We start from the raw sequence: 22,167 nt of genomic DNA on the forward strand, positions 1-22,167 counted from the left end.
CCGCTTGGCATCAGGGTATTAAAATTGGCGGCTTCCCGCTTATAACAACAGGTGGTTCCCAGCAAGCCACGGCAGGTGAGATGTGGCCAACTGCCCTAGATGGAGGGCTGGCCGGTACAGTGACCAGCCATGAGTAAGCTCCCTCGTCACAAGCTGAAAGAAAAGCTCAACTGAAATTTCACTTAAAATGCAGGGATGAAGTCAGGAAGGCCGAAGTGCAATTGGAGTTGAAGCTAGCAAGGGATGTGAAAGGTAACAAGAAGGGTTTCTACAAATGTCGGTATCAAGAGGAGCATCAGGGAAAGTGTGGGTCACTTATTGAATGGGGGAAGTAACCTTGTGACAGAGGATGCAGAAAAGTCTGAAGTGTTCAATTACTTTTTTGCCTCCATCTTCACAGGCAAGATCAGCTCCCAGAGTACTGCATCGGGCAGCACAGTTTGGGGAGGTGGTCAACAGCCCTCAATGGTCAAAGAACAGGTTACGTACTATTTAGACAAGCTGGATGTGTACAAGTCCATAGAGCCAGATGGGATGCACCCAAGGGTGCTGAGGGAGTTGGCTCATGTGATCACAGAGCCATTGGCCAATATCCTTGACAACTCATGACAATCAGGAGAGTTCCTGGATGATTGGAAAAGGGCAAACATAGTACACATATTTAAGAAATGGATGAAGGCGGATCCAGGGAACTACAGACCATAGGCTCACATATTTCATAGACATCAGGACTGGAAGGAACCTCGTAAAATCATCAGGTCCAGCCCCCTGCCCAAGGGGCAGGAAGTCAGCTAGGGTCAAAGGATCCAAGCAAGATAAATGTCCAAATGTTTCTTGAAAGTGTCCAGAGTAGGTGCTTGCACCATCTCTGGGGGGAGTCTATTCCAGGCCTTGGGGGCTCGGATAGTAAACAAGTTTTTCCTTATGTCCAGCCTAAAATGGTCTTGCAAGAGTTTGTGACCACTGGACCTTGTCATCCCCTGGGTGCTCTGTTGAACAGGCGTTCCCCCAGATGCTAATGCACACCCTTTATGTACTTATAGACTACCACCAAGTCACCCCTGAGCCTATGCTTCTCCAGGCTGAAGATAGGTCGCAGCCTCTCTTCATAAGGCCTATTCTCTTGCCCTCTGATCATGCACGTGGCTCTCCTCCGGACTCTTTCAAGCTGTTCCACATCCTTCCTAAATTGTGGAGCCCAAAATTGGATGCAGTACTCCAGCTGCCGCCTCACCAAAGCCCAGTACAGCAGGAGGATGACATCCTGGGTTTTGCTTGAGGTGCATAGTAGATGCAAGCCAGAGTTTTGTTCGCTTTGGCAGCTGTAGCATCACACTGGTGGCTCATATTCATTTTTAGGTCAGTCATGACCCCCAAGTCTCTTTCGGTCATGGTGCTAGCAAGTGTAACATTGCTGAGCCTATAAGTGTGATACGGGTTTTTATTCCTGAGGTGGAACACCTTACATTTCTCCATACTGAATGCCATCAGGTTTTCATCCCCCCACCTTGCAAGCCTATTGAGGTCAGCCTGGATCACCAGCCTATCCTCAAGCATGGACACTCTTCCCCAAAGTTTGGTGTCATCAGCGAACTTGGCCAGTCCACTTTTGACACCACTGTCCAGATTGTTTAAGACAACATTTAAGAGTACAGGTCCAAGAACGGAGCCTTGGGAGACACCACTAGTTGCCAAGTGCCATGCTGATTCAGTTCCATCAGCTACCACTCTCTGGGTCCGACCTTGGAGCTAGTTCCCCAGTCATTGGACCGTGGAGTAGTCAAGGCCCACAGTTGCCCAACTTTTCCATGAGGACATCATGGGACACCAGGTCAAAGGATTTTTTAAAATCCAAATATATGACATCAACCTCTTTCCTTTTGTCCAGGTGATACATCACCTGGTCATAGAAGGAAACAAGATTGGTCAAGCAAGACCTACCCTCAACAAACCCATGCTGGCTATCCCTCACAATGTTGCCTTCTGTTAGCCAGTCAAGAGTGGTTTCTTTGATCATTTTTTCTAAAATCTTCCCAGGGATTGAGGTCAAACTGATTGGCCTGTAGTTTCCTGGGTCTTCTTTATTTTCTCCCTTTCTTAAAGATGGGCACCACATTGGCCCTCTTCCAATCTTCAGGTACTTCGCCTGAAATATCTCAAATATCCTCACCAGTGGCTGTGCTATGATGTCTGCCAGGTCTTTTACCACTCTTGGGTGTAATCTATCTGGGCCAGCTGATTTATGGGGGTCCAGCCTCTCAAGATGCTCCCTCACAAGATCCACACCAATGGTGGGCATATATTAATCTTCACCTTGGTCATTCCATATCATGTTTGGCAGGGTGGTCCCTTTGGGCTGGTGAAAAACCAACACAAGGTAATCATTAAGAAAACTGGCTTTTCTCTGGGTGTTGGTAGTCAGCTGCCCCAGCTGGTTTAGCAGGGGTCCAACATTGCCCTTGTTTTTCTTTTGACTCCCCAAATACCTGAAGGAGGACTTTTTATTGTCCTTGATTCGTGTAGCCAGATAGAGTTCAGTTGCAGCCTCGCCTTTTCTAGTTCGCTCCCTGCTGGTGCGGAACAGTGCAGTATATTCCTCCTTAGCAGTGTTTCCTGTCTTCCACCCGTTACACTCCTCTCTTTTTAAACGTTGGAGGTCCAGGAGTGGCCTGTTCAGCCAAGGGAGTTGTTGAGCCCTTTTATCACCTTTCCTATGGGTGGGGATGGACTCCCCCTGTGCTTCTAGGATCACTTCCATCATGAACTCCCCTCCCTGTGAAATCATGGCCTCTTAGGGCCTCAAGAACAAGCCTCCTTAGCTTTTAAAAGTCAGCTTTCCTAAAGTCAAGGACTACTGCATTGCTGGCTGACTTGCCAGCTGTGCAATGGATAGTGAAAGTGAACAACTCGTGGTCACTGTCACCCAGCTTCCCTTTAATGTAAGGAAGCTTTGTGACAGATTGGATTTGGCCGAGTCCTCTTCCCATGAGGTGTGTGGGTAGTTGAAGTCTCCCATGACGACCACGCACCGAGAGCATGCAGCCTCAGCCAGTCCCCTGGCAAATTCTTGGTCAAGCACTTGTTCCTGGTTTGGAGGTCTATAGTAGACTCCTACCATTGTATCCCCTTCACTACAGTCCCCTCCTATTCTAACTCAAAGGGTCTCCAGACCAGTCAGCCTTACCTCAGTCCCTGGGAAAATCATGGACAAGATCCCCAAGGAACCCATTTCTAAGCACTTGGAGGAGAAAAAGGTGATTAGAAACAGTCAGCAAGGATTCACCAGGGGCAAATCACGCCTGACCAACCTGATTGCCTTCTATGACAAGGTGACGGGCTCTGTGGATGCAGAGAGACCGGTGGACGTGGTGTACTTTGATTTAACTAAGTTTTTGATACTGTCTCCCACAGCATTCTCATAGGCAAGCTAAAGAAGTACGAGGTGGATGAATGGACCATAAGGTGGACAGAAAACTGGCTGGAGCATCAGGCTCAGAAAACAGTAATCAATGGCTTGATGTCTAGGTTGGCAGCCTGTGTCAAGTGGACTGCCCCACAGGTCAGTCCTGGGACTGGTTTTATTCATTGTTTTCATCAACGACCTAGAATATGGTACAGAGTGCACCCTCAGCAAGTTTGCAGATGACACCAAGCTGTGGGGAGTAATAGATAGGTTGGAGGGTAGTGCTAGGATTCAGAGTGACCTAGGCAAGTTGAAGGACTGGGCCAAAAGGAATCCCATGAGGTTCAAAGGCTAGTGCAAAGTCCTGCACTTAGCACAGAACAACCCCATGCAGTACTGCCTGGGGACTGACTAGCTGGGTAACAGCTCTGCAGGAAAGGACCTGGGGGTTACAGTGGACAATAAGCTGAATATGAGTTAGCAGTGTCCCCTTGTTGCCAAGAAGGCTGACAGCATACACGGCTGCATTGGTAGGTGTGTTGCCAGTAATTCAAGGGAAGTGATTATTCCCCTCTATTCAGCACTGGTGAGGCCACATCTGAAGTACTGTGTTCAGTTTTGAGCCTCCCACTACAGAAAGTATGTGGACAAATTGCAGAGAGTCCAGTGGAGGGTTACAAAAATGATGAGGGGACTGAGGGACATGACTTGAGGAAAGATTGAGGCAATTGGGCTTATTTAGTCTAGAGAAGAGAAGACAGAGAGGACTTAATAGCAGCCTTCAACTACCTGAAGGGGGGTTCGAAAGAGAATGGAGTTGAACTGTTCCCAGTGGTGGTAGATGACAGAATAAGGAACAATGGTCTCAAGGTGCAACAAGGGAAGTTTAGGTTAGATATTAGGAAGAATTTTCTCACTAGGAGGGTAGTAAAACAGTGGAACAGGCTACCCAGAGAGGTAGTGGAACCTCCATCTTTGGAGGTTTTCAAAATCTGACTAGACAAAGCCTTGGCTGGGATGAGCTAGTTGAGGATGGTCCTGCTCTGAGCAGGGGGTTGGACTAGATGGACTCCTGAGGTACCTTCCAGCCCTAACTTTCTATGATTATTTGCAAAGTGGAACTGCCAGCCTTGCAACATCAAATAGGGCTAAAAGGCATGTGGAACTGCTCTGCCTTGACAGGAATTTTATAAATGTACCACACTGCACAAAAGCCAGTTAGTTCATACCATACCCATACAAAAAGCGTAAGTGAAGTGTGCACGTTACCATCAGTTCTGTCCATGATCTCAATGCTACATGCTCTCTGTTCTCACACACTTACTCCCATATGAGTTCCTCCCCTCAACCTCAAGCTCTGCTTCTCCTTGTAGGAGAGAGAAAGTGCATCCATTTCATATCATACTAAATTAAAACACAAAAGGTATCCAACAGCCACTGGATTTGTTTTTTCCACTCCTGTCACTATTTTATCCAGCATTAGATCTAATTGACATCCTTTGCTACTGTAGGATTTTATTTTGTCAAAGTATCCTACTTGGCTTAAAAGCAATTGACCAAATACCTACCAGTTCAGTGAAAAAAGTTTTTGAATGTGGGTGTCTACACTTAAGCACCCAACTCTAAGTCTGATCAAAGACCCAAAGTTATAGCATTTTTTTTCATTCTTGCTAAAAAAGGCCTGATTTTCAAAGGCTGTAACCGATATACCTCCCATCCTGACGTAAGAGGGAACTGTGAGTATTAAGCACCTCTGAAAACTCAAAGTCACTCCAGCTCTTGCTTTCTTAACTTTAGGGTTTCAAGTTTGAAAGTACTAGCCTATTTTATTATTTGTATGTGAGGATCAAAGCTACTTTCTACCGTAACTTATTATGAGCCCAGGAAATTTTCAAAAACAATTGTATATAGCACTTAAAAAAAAAAAAAAAAAAACAGTATTAAAAATAATTTGCAAGAATTCTCAGTATTTTCTCACTGTTCAGAGACTTAGACCACTGAAACATCATGAATGCAGTTCTCTAAATTAGTACCAGCCAATCAAGCTAAGAAGTCTTTGGCATTCATTTCCAAACAAAGCATAAACCTAACAGACGCTTTAGCAGATTTTAAGTTTCATGTTTTATCAGAAATCATAATTAATACTTACGTGTTTGTTTCTATACTGAGAAAATTGAGAGAGGCCAAAAATTGTTGCTATGGCACCTCCTCCAATGAGAACAGTTCCTTTTACTGCCTTTCGAAATGCCATTTTTTAGTTCTACAAATGAGAGAGAGAGAGAGAGACAGAGAGAGAGAGAGATTAATACACAGTTCTAATATGCTTGAATCCAGACTGCCTAGAACAGAACACTCATTTAAACTGGAGGTGATGTTGTGGCAGACAGCATTAGGATAACAATATACTAATGTTACAACCATACCAATTCCCTAATAAGTACAAAAATAACATACAGAGAGACTAAAGCAAAAATCCCTTGGAAGAGTGTATGTTATTAGCAGGGGCGTGGGAGGGTAGAGAGGGGAGGAGAAAGGAAAAATATTTCAGACTCCTTAAATCTGCTTACATAGTACCTTTGTGAACTACAGATGAGCATGTATGTGTACAGAAGCAACTACTTTTACCACAGCAGTGTAAGCACAACTCAAACTTCCAATCATCCATGACTGCCAGGCAAGATCCAGCACAAAGCTGGTCACCAAGTGCCCTCTGCAAGAAGACACCAACTAGCCTGAAAAGATACCTCCTACCTACTGTCTCTCATCATCATCCAGATCATTCTTACAATCCCATTGCCCAAGACTAGAGACCTATCTCCCAATTCAAGAATGACAGACTGCTACATCTTACACACAAAATTTCAAAATTTACTTTAAACCTCACAAACTCCAATTCTGGCCTCTTAAACTGTGTATATGGTATCACTCCTGGTAATGTACAACCTTCCTATCAAGCATCTGTAGAAATAATGCCAAGCAACAATTAAAATTTGATTTGGATAGCCCAATAAATAGGAGAGATGAGTAAAAATAAAGTATATTTCAGTATACACTTAATTATTTATCTCTTCTCTAACTTATGCTAGATGAAAACATTTTAGCTCTCCAGTATGTAAAAAAAGACATCACACAGATGTTTTAAATACCTGGTGAATAAGGTCATGCCTTACCAAAACACGAGCATTCTTGATTTAATTAAATCATTGTGCTAAATTGCTAACTGAGACCCATAAAATAAAAAAACATTTTTAACACATTGTGGTCTTCCTCTGTGTTCTAATGCTAAGTGTCACTTAAATATTTACAGTACAGTTCTGGAATCTGCAAAAATATCTATTTTCTCAACGCTATGACGAACACTAATGGGGGAAAAAAAATCTAATTTCCAAGTTTACAAATGAAGAATTAAATTATGTGCCTGATATCTACAAGGTAGGGCTACATGAATGAAAGCCTCAGGAGTTGAGAAGAAAGATATTGAAGATTCAGATTCAGACTCTCTAAGTTTTTTGGTTTTATGAAAAAGAAAGATTCTCTCCCTGAAATGTCTCTTACTGAATGCAAGAGCTAATTTACTAATTCCACCGGTCAAATTACTTGCAGTCCACTTTTTGTCCTACCCCAGTAGCAATACACATTTTACATTATTTTATTTACTTTGAACAACAATAAAAGAAATAGCCTTGTTAACATTCTACAGATATTTCATTTTACCTCTTTCTCCCATGTTTAGCTACATAACACAGTCCCTGAGGAATTTTCTGAAAGTGCTCTTGCTAGGGTTAAAACTATTCCCTCTTGAGAGTACTGCTCAGAACTTCATCCCTAATAACCAGATATTCCAATCTGGCCTTGATTGTCATAAAGTCTTACATCTTTATTCAGTTCCAGACATACTACTATAGAGCACACCTTCACCTCTGCTTTATCTTAAGCTATATACACTTGAATAACTCAAGTCAGATTAACTCAAGAAAAGTGAGACTTGCCACATTGCAAAGCATTACAAACAGCTGTGTCTGCACAGTAGGGCTGTTGGAAGCTTCGGTCCCTGATTTAATTTGGCAGAGATTCAGCCCAATTCGGTGGCCAAATCTCCGAATCCAAGTAAAATCAGGAGACCCTTTAATCTCTCCAAATTGAATCGGAACCCTCTGAATCGATTTGGAGAGATCTGGATATAGACACAGCTTTAAATGTTTTTTCTACATACCTCGAGGTACCAGTGCAGCTTGTGAACACTGTGATGCTGGGGCAGATAGAGGGTCCCACAGAAGCATGGAGGGCTCCCCGGCGTGCTCAGTAGCAGACCTGGAAATGGATCAGAAGCATTTCCAGTCCACTTCTGGGTCCGCCAAGGAGCACACAGGGGAGCCCCCCACACCTCCCCCAGCCTGGCAGCTGGTGCCTCCTGGGTCTTGCAGGGGGACCTGGGGTCCCCTTGCAGCCAATCGCCGAGGCAGGGGAGTTCGGGAGGGGAGAGGGGGCCTGCACACTCCCCAGCAGACCCGGAAGTGGACCGGAAGTACTTCCACTCCACTTCTGGGTTTGCCGTGGAGCACACAGGGCCCCCCTGTGCTCCTGTGGGACACTCCATCCACCTCAGCACCACAGTGTTCATGCCTGGTACCTCAAGGTATGTAGAAAAAGTATTTAAAGATGTGTCTATGGCCAAATCATTGATTCTCCAAATCAGCACCAAATCTTCAGATTTGGCCAAATCGAATTGGGGACAGTGATCTGAATCAACAAATCAAATCACTGTCCCCGATTTGGCCCGAATCCATATCAAATATGGCTCACTTCGCACACCCCTGCCACATAGCCTGCACACTCATGTGTGGCACTATGACTTCTTGGGTTATATCTCATGGTTTTTTACACTAAAGCAAGCATAGCAATTCTAAGATTTCTATTAGTGAACTGCAGGAGAACCTGTCCAACTTACATTAGGTACATGGGGGAAAAAATAAGTGTAGGAAGACAGGAGAAATAAGAGCATTCACATGGAGCTAGCCTGCATTCATTGCATAGGCCATATGAGTGCAACTCCTCAGCTGTTAACTGAAGCTATAGCCAATAACACCCAACAGACTAGCTCTTTTTAAAAAGGACCATTACCCACACACAAAATACTTATGCTCAGGAAATGCTCGAGATTTAATTCAGGTTAACTTTGCCATGAAGAGGAACCTATGGATCCAATAAGGATGACATCAGTAGCAGTATGCACCCGTGCCAAAGCAACAGGTCTGTGGCATGCAACACATTGTGTCAAATGGATTCAGTGGTTTTCAACACTATCTACACACTAGAAGAATTAAAACAAAGAGGCAGGGAGCATAACCCTGCCTGACAAGTTTATTACCTCATCTGAACAGATGCTGCCACTATGGTTTATGAATGAGCTGCGTGACGTACTTGTACACACACAAGAAGAAAAGTAAATAACTGAATCAATCTGTGTCCAAACACATGCTAAGACATGTGCCTTCACTTGACAGATTTAGAATTTTCTGAGCCACAGCCTAGAAATGTCTTCTCTCTCCAACATGTATAGACAAATAACAGGTTTGCTTTAAACGCTTCCATCATGACTAATGTTGCAAGTCTTTCTTAATGCACCTATTCACCTAATCTACACGTGCTTCCTGGATACAGTGGTCAGGAAAAGAAGAACCCCATCCTTCTGTTTCACCACAGCCAGGAACGAGGCTGCAGGAAGCAGTAAGAGAAACATCCCAGACTCTGGATAGAGGGAAAGACGTTCTGTCCCAAAGATCAGATAGGGAGTAAGAGAATCTAGGTGAATGTAGCTGCCAGGCAATCCTAAAGAAATCTTGCACTCAATAACCTTAAAGGTTGGGCTGCAATTTGAATAAAACCACCCCATGGTTGTTCATATTAAATAAAATAGTAGACACTGAAGTCCTTACTTGAGTATTTATTAAAATGCAACTCCTTCTCCCTATAATGGACACCATTCAGGATTTACTGTTTATAGCAATCTGACTGGAGTCAGTGAGAATATCAGTTATAGATCACCGATGCACTGACTCCCTTGTAATGTTTCACTTACATTTTGAAAGCCACTAAAGTCATTTAAAATAAGCATAGAAGTCAGAGAATGACAAAAAATCAACATAAAAAGTTCAACTGAACAAAATTTAAGATCTGAAGTTTAAAAAAACTGAATGGAACTAGCTAGCAGGCTCTTTTAAAAATCCCTAAACATAAAAAAAAAAAAAAAGTTTATGAGAATTCAACTGCAATTCATGTACTTCTATATTTACACAAAACTTACAGCAGTGAACACCTACACATTATCCAAGCTTCCTCAATCACTTGAATAATAATTAAGTATTCAGATTGAAAACTGGTAACCCCATGCTAATCTGGAAACAAATTTCACATATCTTATGCACCAGGGATAAAATCACCTTACATAATACAATGAATTTCTAACTTTTAAATGCTTGTTCTAGAAACACAATATGCTCTAGAATCTGAGTGAATTTAAAAAAAAACAACACCAAAAGAACAAATTAATATCTTTCACAAGAGAGCTGGGTTACATTATCCAAAAATGAATTGGCCTCATAGAAAACAATAGAAACAATATAAGGATGTGGTTCCATGGTTTACATTTATACAAATTAATATTTAAAAAAATTAAAAAGGTTCCAAGTTTATATATCTATTTGTCTGACAAATCATCTGAACACACACTCAGCATTCCCTGGTGTAAAAAAACCCAAAACCTTAGAATTAAGCCATCAGATTTTAATAATTTCAACTATGAAAATAATGGCTTAGATGCAGTCTTTCTACAGTAAACACCCTACTAGTCCATAAGTAAACTATATAGAGTTCAGACAGCATTCTTTTTTAAAACTCAAATTTTTGAGAGAACAAAATATGATTTAAAATTAAACTGAGTTTAATTAGTTTATAATTGTATGTTGAAGGTGGGTCTCTCCTAAGAAGGCAATATGCATATTAAGTAAATATGCCACTAAGCAAGATTACTTTGAAACAAAGATTGTGCACATACTTGTAATGACATAATAAGCAGCATTCCCATTTCAATGGGATTGAAGACAGGGAAGTTTAAACTGAATCACTTATAGAGCTCAATTCCCATTTCACACACACATCTGCGTGCTAGTCTGTTTGGAAAAAAAAGAAAGTAGTTTCCACGGCAACTTGCCTATCATGTTATTCTTCTACTGTTCTAAACTGGAAAACTATGCTTTTAACACAGCACGTGCTATTAGGCCAAACATTTTCCAAGTGTTTTCAAAACAGTCAAATATTCTTAAACTAAAGCCACAACTGAACTTTTTGTTTTGTTTAATTGACCTTTACATTTTCTTCATTATGGATAAAACAATTCTTTGTGCTGGCCCAGATCTACAATTTTATCTTATGAATCACACAGGAAGTTGATCTGATACACATGAAGAAAAAAAATAGCACACACTATCAGCTTTCGTGTGCTCCAGATTTCTGGATTGTGCTTGTAAAAGCAATGCTGCATAACATTAAGGAAAACAATCTAACTGAATTAAAGTGTTCACACACCCACGCACAGAAGTCATAGTGAATAACTAGCTACTTTTTAAGTCTGAATGCCATGGTGACCAGTCCTCCATGGTGACTACTCTTCACTCTTCCCTAACCAATATTTCTTTCCACCCCCACCCCAACTCCCCCTTCTGCTGCATATACTTAAGTCAAAATTGTACTAAGTTCTAAAGGAATTACTAGACCTGCATCGGGGCCTGGCTATAAAAGAGGCATCTATTTAAAAAAAAAAAGCTGTTCTTGCCCAGCCACCCTGACCTATTAGCCTAAACACACCCTTTTAAAGGTTGATTTGCACCATTCCTTTGTGAGCAGTCAGACTAGGACCAGGGTGTGGCCCCAACCCAAATCCAGCCCTGTTTTCCATCACCTGGAACTCTTCCCCTTTATCCTGCCAAATGTCCCAGACAGGTAGGGGAGGTTCAAGAAACCATAATATTAGTTTTTGACTTTTAAGGACTGCTATTCCAATTGCAGCATATCCAATGTACTGAAATGCCAGTTTATGTAGAGAATATCACATGCTATTAAATAAAATAAAAATTTTCACTTGTCTGTAATTCTGTTAGGGAAAAAGCAACTTCTTACAGCTAGGAGAATTAATCTTACTGCTGATTTATAGGGAAGCTGTCATGCAAAGACACTACATGCCCGTATCTGCATGCCCAGTTTTTGTATCACCTACTATCAATGGCTCTGTACAACTTGTCCCATTGCTATTAACACAGGTAAGTAGCTTATATTCGCCAGCAGGTTTCTATTCATAGCCTGACAAAGGGCTTATTGTGTAATAAGGTAAACCAAGCCCAGTTGTACTGGCAGTTACACCTACCCAACCCATTCATTCCTTGGCATGAAACAATAAAAATAACTTGGTGCTTTAAAGTTACAGCATAAGCAGGTCCATTAACATTCCTAGTGAAAAATGTTTCTTGAAAAGTTTGATGAGGATACGGTGACAGGGGGCCATCCCAGGGCCCATCCAATCATTGGCTGGACCACCTGACTCGCCTGCCATGCCTTTGTTGGAACTAAAAAGTTGTTCATAGGCAGGAGGCTGCCCATTTATTGCCCCAATGCCGTGGGTATAATACATGGCTCTGAACCATCCCTACACCATGTCCCATGCCTCACAGATGGCATCCAAAATCACTTCCAACTCCCCCAACCACAGTACCGGGCCAAACTTGGCCTCTGGCAATCAGGCATCCTCAGGGATATCCTGTCAAATCTGTAGAATGCTACCTGCTGTACCACAATGCCTTCTAGAACTTATTGTCCCAAATTCCTAGCTATGAAGCTTGTCAGGTACAACCAGCAGTAAAATTGTGTATTGACATCAGTGCATTTCCACTGATGCATCCAAAAGTACAAACTGGCTTTTCACATGGTGTTTCAAGCTGAGCAGCATATCCAAGAATTCATGCCTATGAACAGTCATGATTTGCAGAGATTGGAATACTCAAATTGTGTTATGAAGGCTTTTTGCTACTACACTCTATTTTCTGCATCAGCTTGATTACTGTAGTTCTGTTTTTATATGTAACGCCACGCTGAAGTGTCAATTATTTCTGCAATTCAAGCATTTTCTAGTAAAGGAATATGGTATACTATGCCAGCAAAGGGCTTCTACTGTGGAAACAGCTAGTCTGGTAGAGAAGCATGTTCCACTGATGTATAAAACCATTCCCCCTCCCCTCACAAATCAAGAACAGTTTTGCTTATATAATTGCATCTGCACTAGTCTTCTGCTGGCAAATGCATCTCAGTTTCAGATCACCCAACACCCCTGACACACACATCTCAGCTGGCAAAAATCTATAATGCTGTCATGGCCTTACATTATGACTTCTGCTTCCTGTACAAATACTGATAATGTACCACGTACAGATTTACAGTGGGTGCGCACCTCATATATACATGTGTGTCTCAAACTAGGCTGTTAACAAAGAACCTCCTATTTATTTGCATAGCAATTAACCACTTATTTTGTATCATTAGCCCTACTCACAGAGGAGACAACTAACTTATGTAATGCCTTAGGGAAAGGATATTCCCGGAAAGCCTGCTACTCAAATTGTCATATACAGCCTTTTTTTCATCACTAAAAAAGCTGTTTTCCTGTCAGTAACTAACACATATTAGCTATCTCACAGTGAAACCAGTCAAAACAAGGTATTCTGAATCTAAATACCTAAAAGTTATTTTCAAACATTGTCTCTGACTTACAATTAATTTGCTTTCTAGTGGAGCAGCTCCCCCCACCATAGTGCTGCCACTGTGGCTTCTCTCCACTGTATGGGCAAAGCCTCCCACACAAGCCCCCCAGCTCCATGAGCTGGATAAACTATGGCTCCATAGGGCAGGCCACAGACTGCTGACCCCTAATCTACCAGATTAGGCAAAGTCACCCTGATTTCAGATTTTGTACTGTCTCGCTACTCTTTTTGACATATATAACGCCAATTACGCCAGTGTAAACATTTACTCTCTCCAGTATCTTAAGCCATGTTAAACTGGGTGCCCAATCTGGGGTAGCTGCTGGCTAGCATAGTCAGATAAAAAAATCACGCTATAACTTTAGGGTATTTAAAAGAAGTGTCCTTCACTATACACCCAGAAGCAGGCAGGGGGGAAAAAAGATGCAGCCTTCTTCCGAAGTTATGCCATGGAACAACCTAAAAGTCAATATGGGCACAGCGCGGGCCTAATGGCACCAAGGGATATGAGGTGACAGTTAGATACATTTTTCTGGTCTTCAACAAATAATCTATGCACACAAAAGTTACCTGATGGTAAAGTGTCATTTACGTGCTTGTAAAATGCATGCTAAAAAGACAACTACTCAAAATTATGTAAGAAAACTGTATTCTCCTCCAAGTTTGGAATTGATGGCTCGTGCTAGGAACACAAGAGAGTTTGTCAATGACTTCACTGATTTTTAAAAGACTAAAAAATAAGCTAATTATCATGCAAGCTTCACTTTGTAAAATGTGCCCAGTGATGCAGTCAGATTCATGTTGCCATACTCCAAACGTTTCAAATAGTTACAAAAAAATACCTTGAGCAGAAAATTGGATTGTTCTGATTTGACTAGATAGCCTTAGCACCTCCTACAACAAGTGACTCCAATTCAAAGTCCACTAAAGTCAATAGGAGTCTTCTCAATTACTTCAACAAGCTTTGGTTTAAGGTCAAATAGTAGCTCAGGAGCAAGGAACAACTCTTTGATTTCATATAGCCAGCCAGTACAAGTTATCATTTGTGTGCATGATACATATATAGTTGCATTCTTTTCATTTTTGAGGGATAGGTTGAGTGTAAATCAATCAAGGGAAACTGCTTAGCAACAATAAAGATTCACCAGTACAATCATTCAAACACATAGGTGTTGAAAAGTTTCTGAACATATGGTTTAAGCTTGTAAGGAAACAAGAAAAAAAAAACAGACAGCATTCAACAGACAAAATACTGAAGTTATTTAGATACGGAATGTGCCTTTATGCAAACTTTCAACTTGCAAACAAATGGAAAGGAAGTTTATGCAAACACAAACTGACCTCTCCAGACAGGGGAAGGAGGTTGGTTCGAATTTAGGCAGAGAAGGTCTACCTGGGGTCTATACCCTGGGTGACTACTCTAATGACTAAGCCATTATAAGAGTATAAAAATATGACTACAGGAAGAAGAGGGATCACTGTTTCATTCTCAAAAACACAGGCTTAGGCTATGGACTGGTATTACATTTGTGTCATTAGAAATGCCTTTATCTTGGCACAAAATGCTAGCATTTCAAGGGGGAGAGTTGTAGAAGAAAACCAGCTCTTTCATTAAAAACCAACCAGAAATTCTCCTTCACAAAAAGAAGCTTTTTTGAGCCAGCTTCAACAGCTGTACACTTCTCTCAGGTTCACAGTATCCCTCAGCCCTCTGCTCTCCTTTCCCCACTCTCCAAGGAGAAGGGAGGGAGAAAGCACACTGGCTCCCAACAGCTCATCTAGCAGAGAAGCATCAGTTAAGCTTGGGGGTGCCCTGCTGCCAGACACCTAAATTGTACCCAGACTGTTCAAGCTACTAGTACCTTTGCCTCCTGCCCCACACATAGACCCTGGTCACCCCAGTCTGTACAGGGAAGCGGGCAAGAGGAAGGGGCACTTCCTTACAGCTCAACCAATCCAGTAGGGATGTGCAAAATGGGCCGTATTCAATTCCAATTCAGATATGGCCCAAATCAGGGACAGTGATTCGATTAATTGATTCAGATCACTGTCCCAATTCGATTCAGCCAAATACAAATCTGAAGATTCAATGCCAATCTGGAGAATCAGCGATTTGGCCATAGACACATCTTTAAATGTCTTTTCTACATACCTTGAGGTACCAAGTGCAGCTCATGAATGCCATGATGCTGGGGTGTATGGAGCATCCCACAGGAGCATGGAGGCCCCTGCATGCTCCACGGTGAACCCGGAAGCATGTCCAGTCCACTTCCAGGTCAGCCAGGGAGCACGCAGGGCCCCCCCGCACCTCCCTGGCTCAGCGATCAGCTGTGGGGGAACCGTAGGTGCCCCCCAGACTCAGAAGCACCAATTGCCGAGCTAGGAGGGAGCGGGCCCCCAGTATGCTCCCTGGTAGACCCGGAAGTGCTTCTGGTCCATTTCCAGGTCTGCTGCTGAGTGTGCTGGGGACCCCCCTGCACTCCTGTGGGACACTCTATCCGCCCCAGCATCACATCATTAACGAGCCACCTGGTACCTTGAGGTATGTAGAAAAAACATTTAAAGCTGTGTCTATATCCAAATCTTTCCTAATCTCTCCAAATCAATTCAGAGAAATTAAAGGGTCTCCTGATTCGATTCAGATTCAGCCACCAAACTGGGGCGAATCTCCACCAAACTGAATCAGAAACCAAAGTTTTGCACAGCCCTACTATCCAGGGTGTCAACAGGAGAACTTGTGTCTGCCAAGAGGGAAGGGGGAGTAAAGGAACAACTACCTATCATCTCCGGCTGGAGGGCTTGCCTCTGAGGAGACTTTTTTGTGCTCTGGCCTGGGGGGTAGAACACCTGTATGTTTCCCCCATCCTGCTGCATTTTCCAGCACTGCAAATTTCCCAGAAGTTTGAAGCCCTGGGGAGGATTGTAATTTAAGACAGACATACCCCATCATTTGCCTATTGGCAAGGTCTAGACAGCTGCTGCTTGGTATGCTGGCTGTTTTGGATCTGGCTCTAAAGCAAATAACTCTCTCCAGGCACTGTATGGGGCAGAGGTGATCAACCTGCAGCACATGTACCACAAGCAACATGGGCACCTGCTACATCTGCCACACAACTAACAAGGAAAGGTGCAGGGGGCAGGGCAGATACCTGCCAAAAAAGGTTAGCCAGCACTGATACCTCATGCAGGGTTCTGAATTCCACTCCGGGGTCCAGGAGCCTAGAGTTATGAAACATTCAGTATTACTATAGACCCAAGATCTTTTTTTAGATCTAGCCCAAATAGCTTAGCAATAAATAGCACTCAGCCACTGGGGGGGAGGGGGAAGAAGGAGGGAGAAGAAGTCAGAAGCAACTTCAGGAGAAAGAGGTCTAAAAAGAACCTGTTCCTTGAAAATTAAGAAAAAAATAAAAACATCATATTTAGGCAAAAGAAAAGAGAATTCTTGCTAACAGATGGGTAAAATTGTAAAGCTTAGCAAGAAGAGTGTGCAACGCCCTTTGTGCTGCTATCAGACACACACTGTATGAAATACAAAACCTACCTGTTAAATGAAGAGAAGTAACCTAATCTGCCGTTACGTTTGTTTTCAAGTGCTTTATGGAGGCCATTACCATGGAACCTGGGTGCTTCATATTCCATTAAAAAAAAATATACCAACACATTTAACAAAATGTGAGTCACCCAGATGAATGACTAAGACAGACAATCAGTGCAGGCGGTCATGATGTGATGGTGATTATTACAATAAATTGCACTTGTTTTCATAACTCTGCCTTAACTTAATTATTGTTTTCTTTCCCTTTTCAAAGGTATTTAGGTGATTTTTAAATCCTTTATAGTGGATTAGGTGAAATGACATTAGTGAAAGGTTCCAGACTGAAGATTCTGCAGCCATGGACAGCACAAATCTTCTTAAATGTGGCTCATGCTCTGACCTAAGCTCTATTAAAGTGTCCCCCTGCTCCACAATGCTGCCAACATTTGTGGTAGATAATTCCTGTTGAAATAAATGAGGTAAAATTCTATTAGTGTCAGTTACTCTGGCTTAGGTTTTGCCTGTCTGCATACACCCATGAGCTAGCAGCAAACCTGGAGTTGTTACACCAAACTCCCCACCCATTCCATATTTAGTCTTTCTAGTAGTACTCTGTATAATGGTGCCAACTATGACGGCAAACAGAGACCATCAAACCATGATTGTTTTGGCTAATTTTATGTTTCAAGTAGTCTGATCCTGAAATGCTAGTTATCTCTACAAGGGAGATTGTCAGAGAGGTAAATGTTATAATCTCCACTCCCCTTCTACGACAGCATCATCAACCAGCTTTTTGTTTGTTTGTTTGTTTGTTTCATAATGGCATTTTTGGCCCTTCAAACACCTGGTCTGACCTCCTGTACATCTATTCCAAATAATGCCTATCACAGATCAGCACCTGAGTAAAGAACAGCTGGTTAAAGCTCAATTCAATTAAAATTAAGGAGCTTCCTCTGCAACACACATGCATACATTATAAAGGGTCTCCATCCTCAATTTAAGAGTGCATTACAGCCATTTGCTACTCCCAGACACTGCACGGGAAAACTGATGTATGTAACTTGGTGTGGGGACAGAGGTGAGCAGCATCAGGGAACTGGGGAGACTAGCAGGTCCACAGGGGAGTTGCCTAGTTAACGCAAGAGTCCAGGGGGCTAAAAATAGCCCTGTCAGAGGAGGGGGAGACAGCCACAGGGCTGGGGTGAGCAGCTGGGCTTTCTTAGACTGGGTTAATTCAATCTCTATCTAAATTAGTGCACCAACTTAGATTTTGCGTGCCATCTTGGGGCAAATTAAGCCCTCTGCACACTTGTACAATTGGGCATTGAGTTGACCTAACCCTGATTAGGTCAATCTAAATGTGCTCAAAGCGAATCTGCTGTCTCCTGGGTTTCTCCTTGCTTAACTATCCATGGTAGCAAAATAATCACTTACCCTCAACCTCAACTAAACAGAAAAATCACTACTGATCCCAGCAGTGACAGACTACACTATGGTGAACCACACACTCGTGATTTAAATAGCTACATATCATTTATAGGAATGAAGCAACACACCAAGAGAGACCCAGGTGTTACAAGTCACAGGAATATTGTAGTTATTCATATTAACACCACAGGGGTCCATCTTCTGCACAGCCTCCTCCCAGCCACTGAATGCACAGTTCAGTTTAGGTTCTCTACCCTGATCCTCAAAGCACTCCATGACATTCACCTAATTACCTAAGGAATCACCTCCACTATCAGTACCCAGAGACAGATCCTTTAGGACCTGCCAATGAAAGACTGAGTGGTCATAGAGAGATACCAGCTGGACCATTTCAAAGCCACAAATCCCTCTGGAAGCCGCAAATGTTGAGACTTTAACTTAACTCCCAGAACTAGATTGTCCCCTCCTGCATACTAAGGGGAAGATACTGGATACTAAGGGGAAGACAGAAAGAAATGTAACAGCTTGCCATATGAGGAAAATGTGTTCCATACTCCAAAAGTACTTATCAGCCAAGTTCTCTGTATCAAAGCAGTCGGTACAAAGGGTGGTTAACCAGAGAACATATCACTGTGGCTACTCCCAACCAGGAAACAACTCTATCACCTCACCACTAGCAAAGGCTTGGCTCCCCTGCTAGCTGGACAGGAACTAGGGGTTTTTCCACATTAGCTTCTCTCCTGACTCCAACAACTTTTGCCAAACCAACTGTATGTCACACACTATGTATGCACTAATCAGACTCTCTCTCATATAGACTGAGAGGATGATCACGAGTAGATATAATTATTTTCTAATAGGAACACAGGACTGAAAAGAATCTCCTGGCTCAAAGTCCCACAGGCAACCCCATCATATCCTACTAATAGAATTATCAAGCTCTATACTAGAATTAGCTAGGTTTATCTCCACTACTCCTATTAAATAGCTATTCTAGGGCCTCTTTCTCCATTCCTCTCATGGTTAGAAACCTCTAATTTTCCACCTAAATTTATTCATATGTATTTATACCAACATTGTCTTTTAGTTGGTAGACAAGCCCTCCTCAATATCTACCTCCTTCTTGTGATGCAGTCATAAAACAATGTACAGATAAAATGCACAAGTATCATGATATATCTCATAAGTCAACTAGTGACTTATCAGCATTAAAAGAAAATCTCTAACAGTTGTGTAATAACTGTCCACTAAGTGGGTCCTTTAACATTCTTCTGGTACTAATCACCCATGGCAGCAGGGTGAGGTAACGATATGGTATTATATGGGCCAAGAGCATAGTAACTGCCAGACTTGATCTTTTTTTTTTTTTTTTTTACCTGAGTACATGGCATAGGAGAAATCAACAAATGCTGCTTTGCTTCTTACAGAACTGGACAGATTTGCACAGCCAAACAGCCACCACCCTAGAAATACTTACTGCACAATAAAGAAGTATTAGGCTTGTCAGGGGAGGATTCCAATTTTCTCTATTAGGACCCAATTTGCAAAGCAGATGAGCACCTGAAACTCCCATCCAAATAAAAAAATGCAGGTGCTCAGCATCTTTTGCTATCAGTCTTAATTAGCAGACAAAAGGAGAAGTTTGTAAAATATTTCAAACTGAAGCTAAAATTAACACATAAAAAGATAATATTCCAAAGGGGCAAAAATAAGTCACACTATAACCATATGTGCTCACATACAGACACCTAGCACACTACAATAAAGTTCTTGACAATACTGACATTAGGCTGCAATTTTAGAATGAGATCTTCTGGTACTTTTGTCCCAGAGCAATTTCAAAGTAAGTGCTTTGTCAGAGAATAAAATAAAATAAAATTGTTTGGCATACTTAAGCTAGGTTAAGTAACTGACCAATTTAGGAATACCAGGAAACTTTAAAGCAATTCTGCTTTATGTAAAAAGTTTAAATAAGGACAAATAACAAATATATTTCTGTGATATCTTTTGGTGTTTTGGAGGAAAATAGGCATCTACTGGGTTCCATGAAATTTTACTTGCACTCATTGCTATGATGTAGGAACACAAATCATGCAGTAATTTTTCTTCTTTAATTAAAAAGGCTTGCAGTTGGACACTAGGAGAGAAAAGAAAGGGGTCAGGTTGTGATTTAAGGGCATAATTATAAATATGTTTTCTTCCCAGAATAGGTGTACAATAAAGCAGGGTGCCTTCAATTATGGGGCCCTTTCCTAAAAAATCAGATTGTTTTAGTCTTTCTAAGAGCCTAGCTCTTTTTAATATTAAATTCACTAAAAATGAATATGTTCTGGTAAATCTTTTTTAACCATTACATGCATCTAACCCTTTTATTCCCTTGAAGTCTGTTCAGCTTTCCTGTCCTTTTCCATAGGATGCTGCCTTTTCCCTTCAATCTGCTTCACCTTTATTTTGTCAGTTTCACAACAAATATTTGTTTTGCATTTACTTTTCTTCCTTCCCAAAGCTTCATGGGTTTCATTTTTTCACCCTGTTTCTCCAGTTGCTCCCTATATATCTGCAAATTTGTGGAGAGAGGCAATAGGTATGAATCAAAATATTACTACAGCTCTATGTGCTTATCCTAAGTACCAAATCCTACTCACATGAATGGCTCCACACTAACTTCAGTGGCACACCTATGTGAATCAAGGATCCTGCATTTTTTATGCAATTAACAAGTCACAAATGGAATGCCTAACTATATACAGCTGATCCTAACTAATTAATGGATTTGGAGATCCATCTTTCAAAAAAAAATTACAACATAGGCCAATAACCTCAGGAACAAGCAAATCCTGCTTACAGCATTCAAAACACCCCCACCCACAACAAGGTATCTAGAGAAAACTAAGAAGGAAACTGTTGCTAAACGCAGGTTGCATATAAATGAGAACGCTTGTTTTGAAATAGCCAAGACATTTAAATATGAAAGTAGGAACTAACTAGCCAAATGATTATGGGAAGAAAACGCTTTTTAAAGGACACTTGGGAAAGGGATTTTAGAAGTATGACTGACACCTAATGTTTTCATTTAAGAAACTGATCAGGCATATCTTTGTCTGCTCCTAAAACTGTCCAAATCTCTATTAAATTCCAATACATATGCAATAATTTCATAGATTTCATAGACATTAGGGCTGGAAGGAACCTCAGAAGATTATCGAATCCAGCCCCCCGCCCAAAGGGCAGGCAGTCAGCTGGGGTCATAGGATCCCAGCAAGATAAGCATCCAATTTACTCTTGAAGGTGTTCAATGTACATGCTTAATCCACCTCCTATGGCAGGCTGTTCCAGACCTTGGGGGCTCGGACAGTAAAGAAATTCTTCCTTATGTCCAGCCTGAAATGGTCTTGCAGCAGTCATTCCTGCTGCTCCCATACCTGACTGCAAAATCCTAAAGCCATTCCTGGGAATCTTCCTTTGGAGATATTCTGAAAACGGTCCATCTCCATCTGATACTTGTAGCCTAGTTGGAAAGTATCTGGCTTCATTTTTTTTTTTTTAAAAAAGGTAAAGACTTCAAAACATATGACCTGCTAAAATTGTGTAAAATTATATTTTCAATGTGCTAAAAGCATCTCTGTTCAAATAAAATGTGCAAAGATTAACCAATTTAATCAAAACCCTTAGTCTGCATAAATCAAACAGATGACATGCACCTTTCCTCTTCAATGTGGCTTTTCCAAAATAAAGCTCCCAAAGCCAGGCCCTTTAAATTTCCAATCTGTCTACAGACAAGCTCCTAATAGGTTAACTAAACTTATTTTAAATTGACAGAACACAACATTATATGACAAGATTTTAGATGGGCCCAGTTCACCAAGAATCATGGAAGTTATTACTGCGCTCATATTTGTAATCATACTCGCCCACAGTGTACTCAGAGATTATTCAGGGCTGGATGGGATCCAAGGGTAAAATAAACAATAAGCAGACAGAACTACTAATTT

General features: G+C 41.7%; 1 protein-coding gene across 2 annotated transcripts in view; it reads right to left on the reverse strand.

The window, feature by feature from the left end:
• GPD2 (glycerol-3-phosphate dehydrogenase 2) overlaps nucleotides 1-22,167 on the reverse strand; it is a 166,698-nt gene that overhangs the window by 135,333 nt on the left and 9,198 nt on the right. For both annotated transcript variants that reach the window (XM_019522387.1, XM_019522386.1), the window contains exon 2: nucleotides 5,553-5,663. In XM_019522387.1, coding sequence (XP_019377932.1) covers nucleotides 5,553-5,654 — 102 coding nt within the window. In that variant the 5' untranslated portion in view covers nucleotides 5,655-5,663. The remainder of the gene's footprint in view (nucleotides 1-5,552; nucleotides 5,664-22,167) is intronic.

The sequence above is a fragment of the Gavialis gangeticus genome, unplaced genomic scaffold (assembly GCF_001723915.1).
Source record: "Gavialis gangeticus isolate Ggan-Ray unplaced genomic scaffold, GavGan_comp1, whole genome shotgun sequence".
Classification (NCBI taxonomy): Eukaryota; Metazoa; Chordata; order Crocodylia; family Gavialidae; genus Gavialis; species Gavialis gangeticus.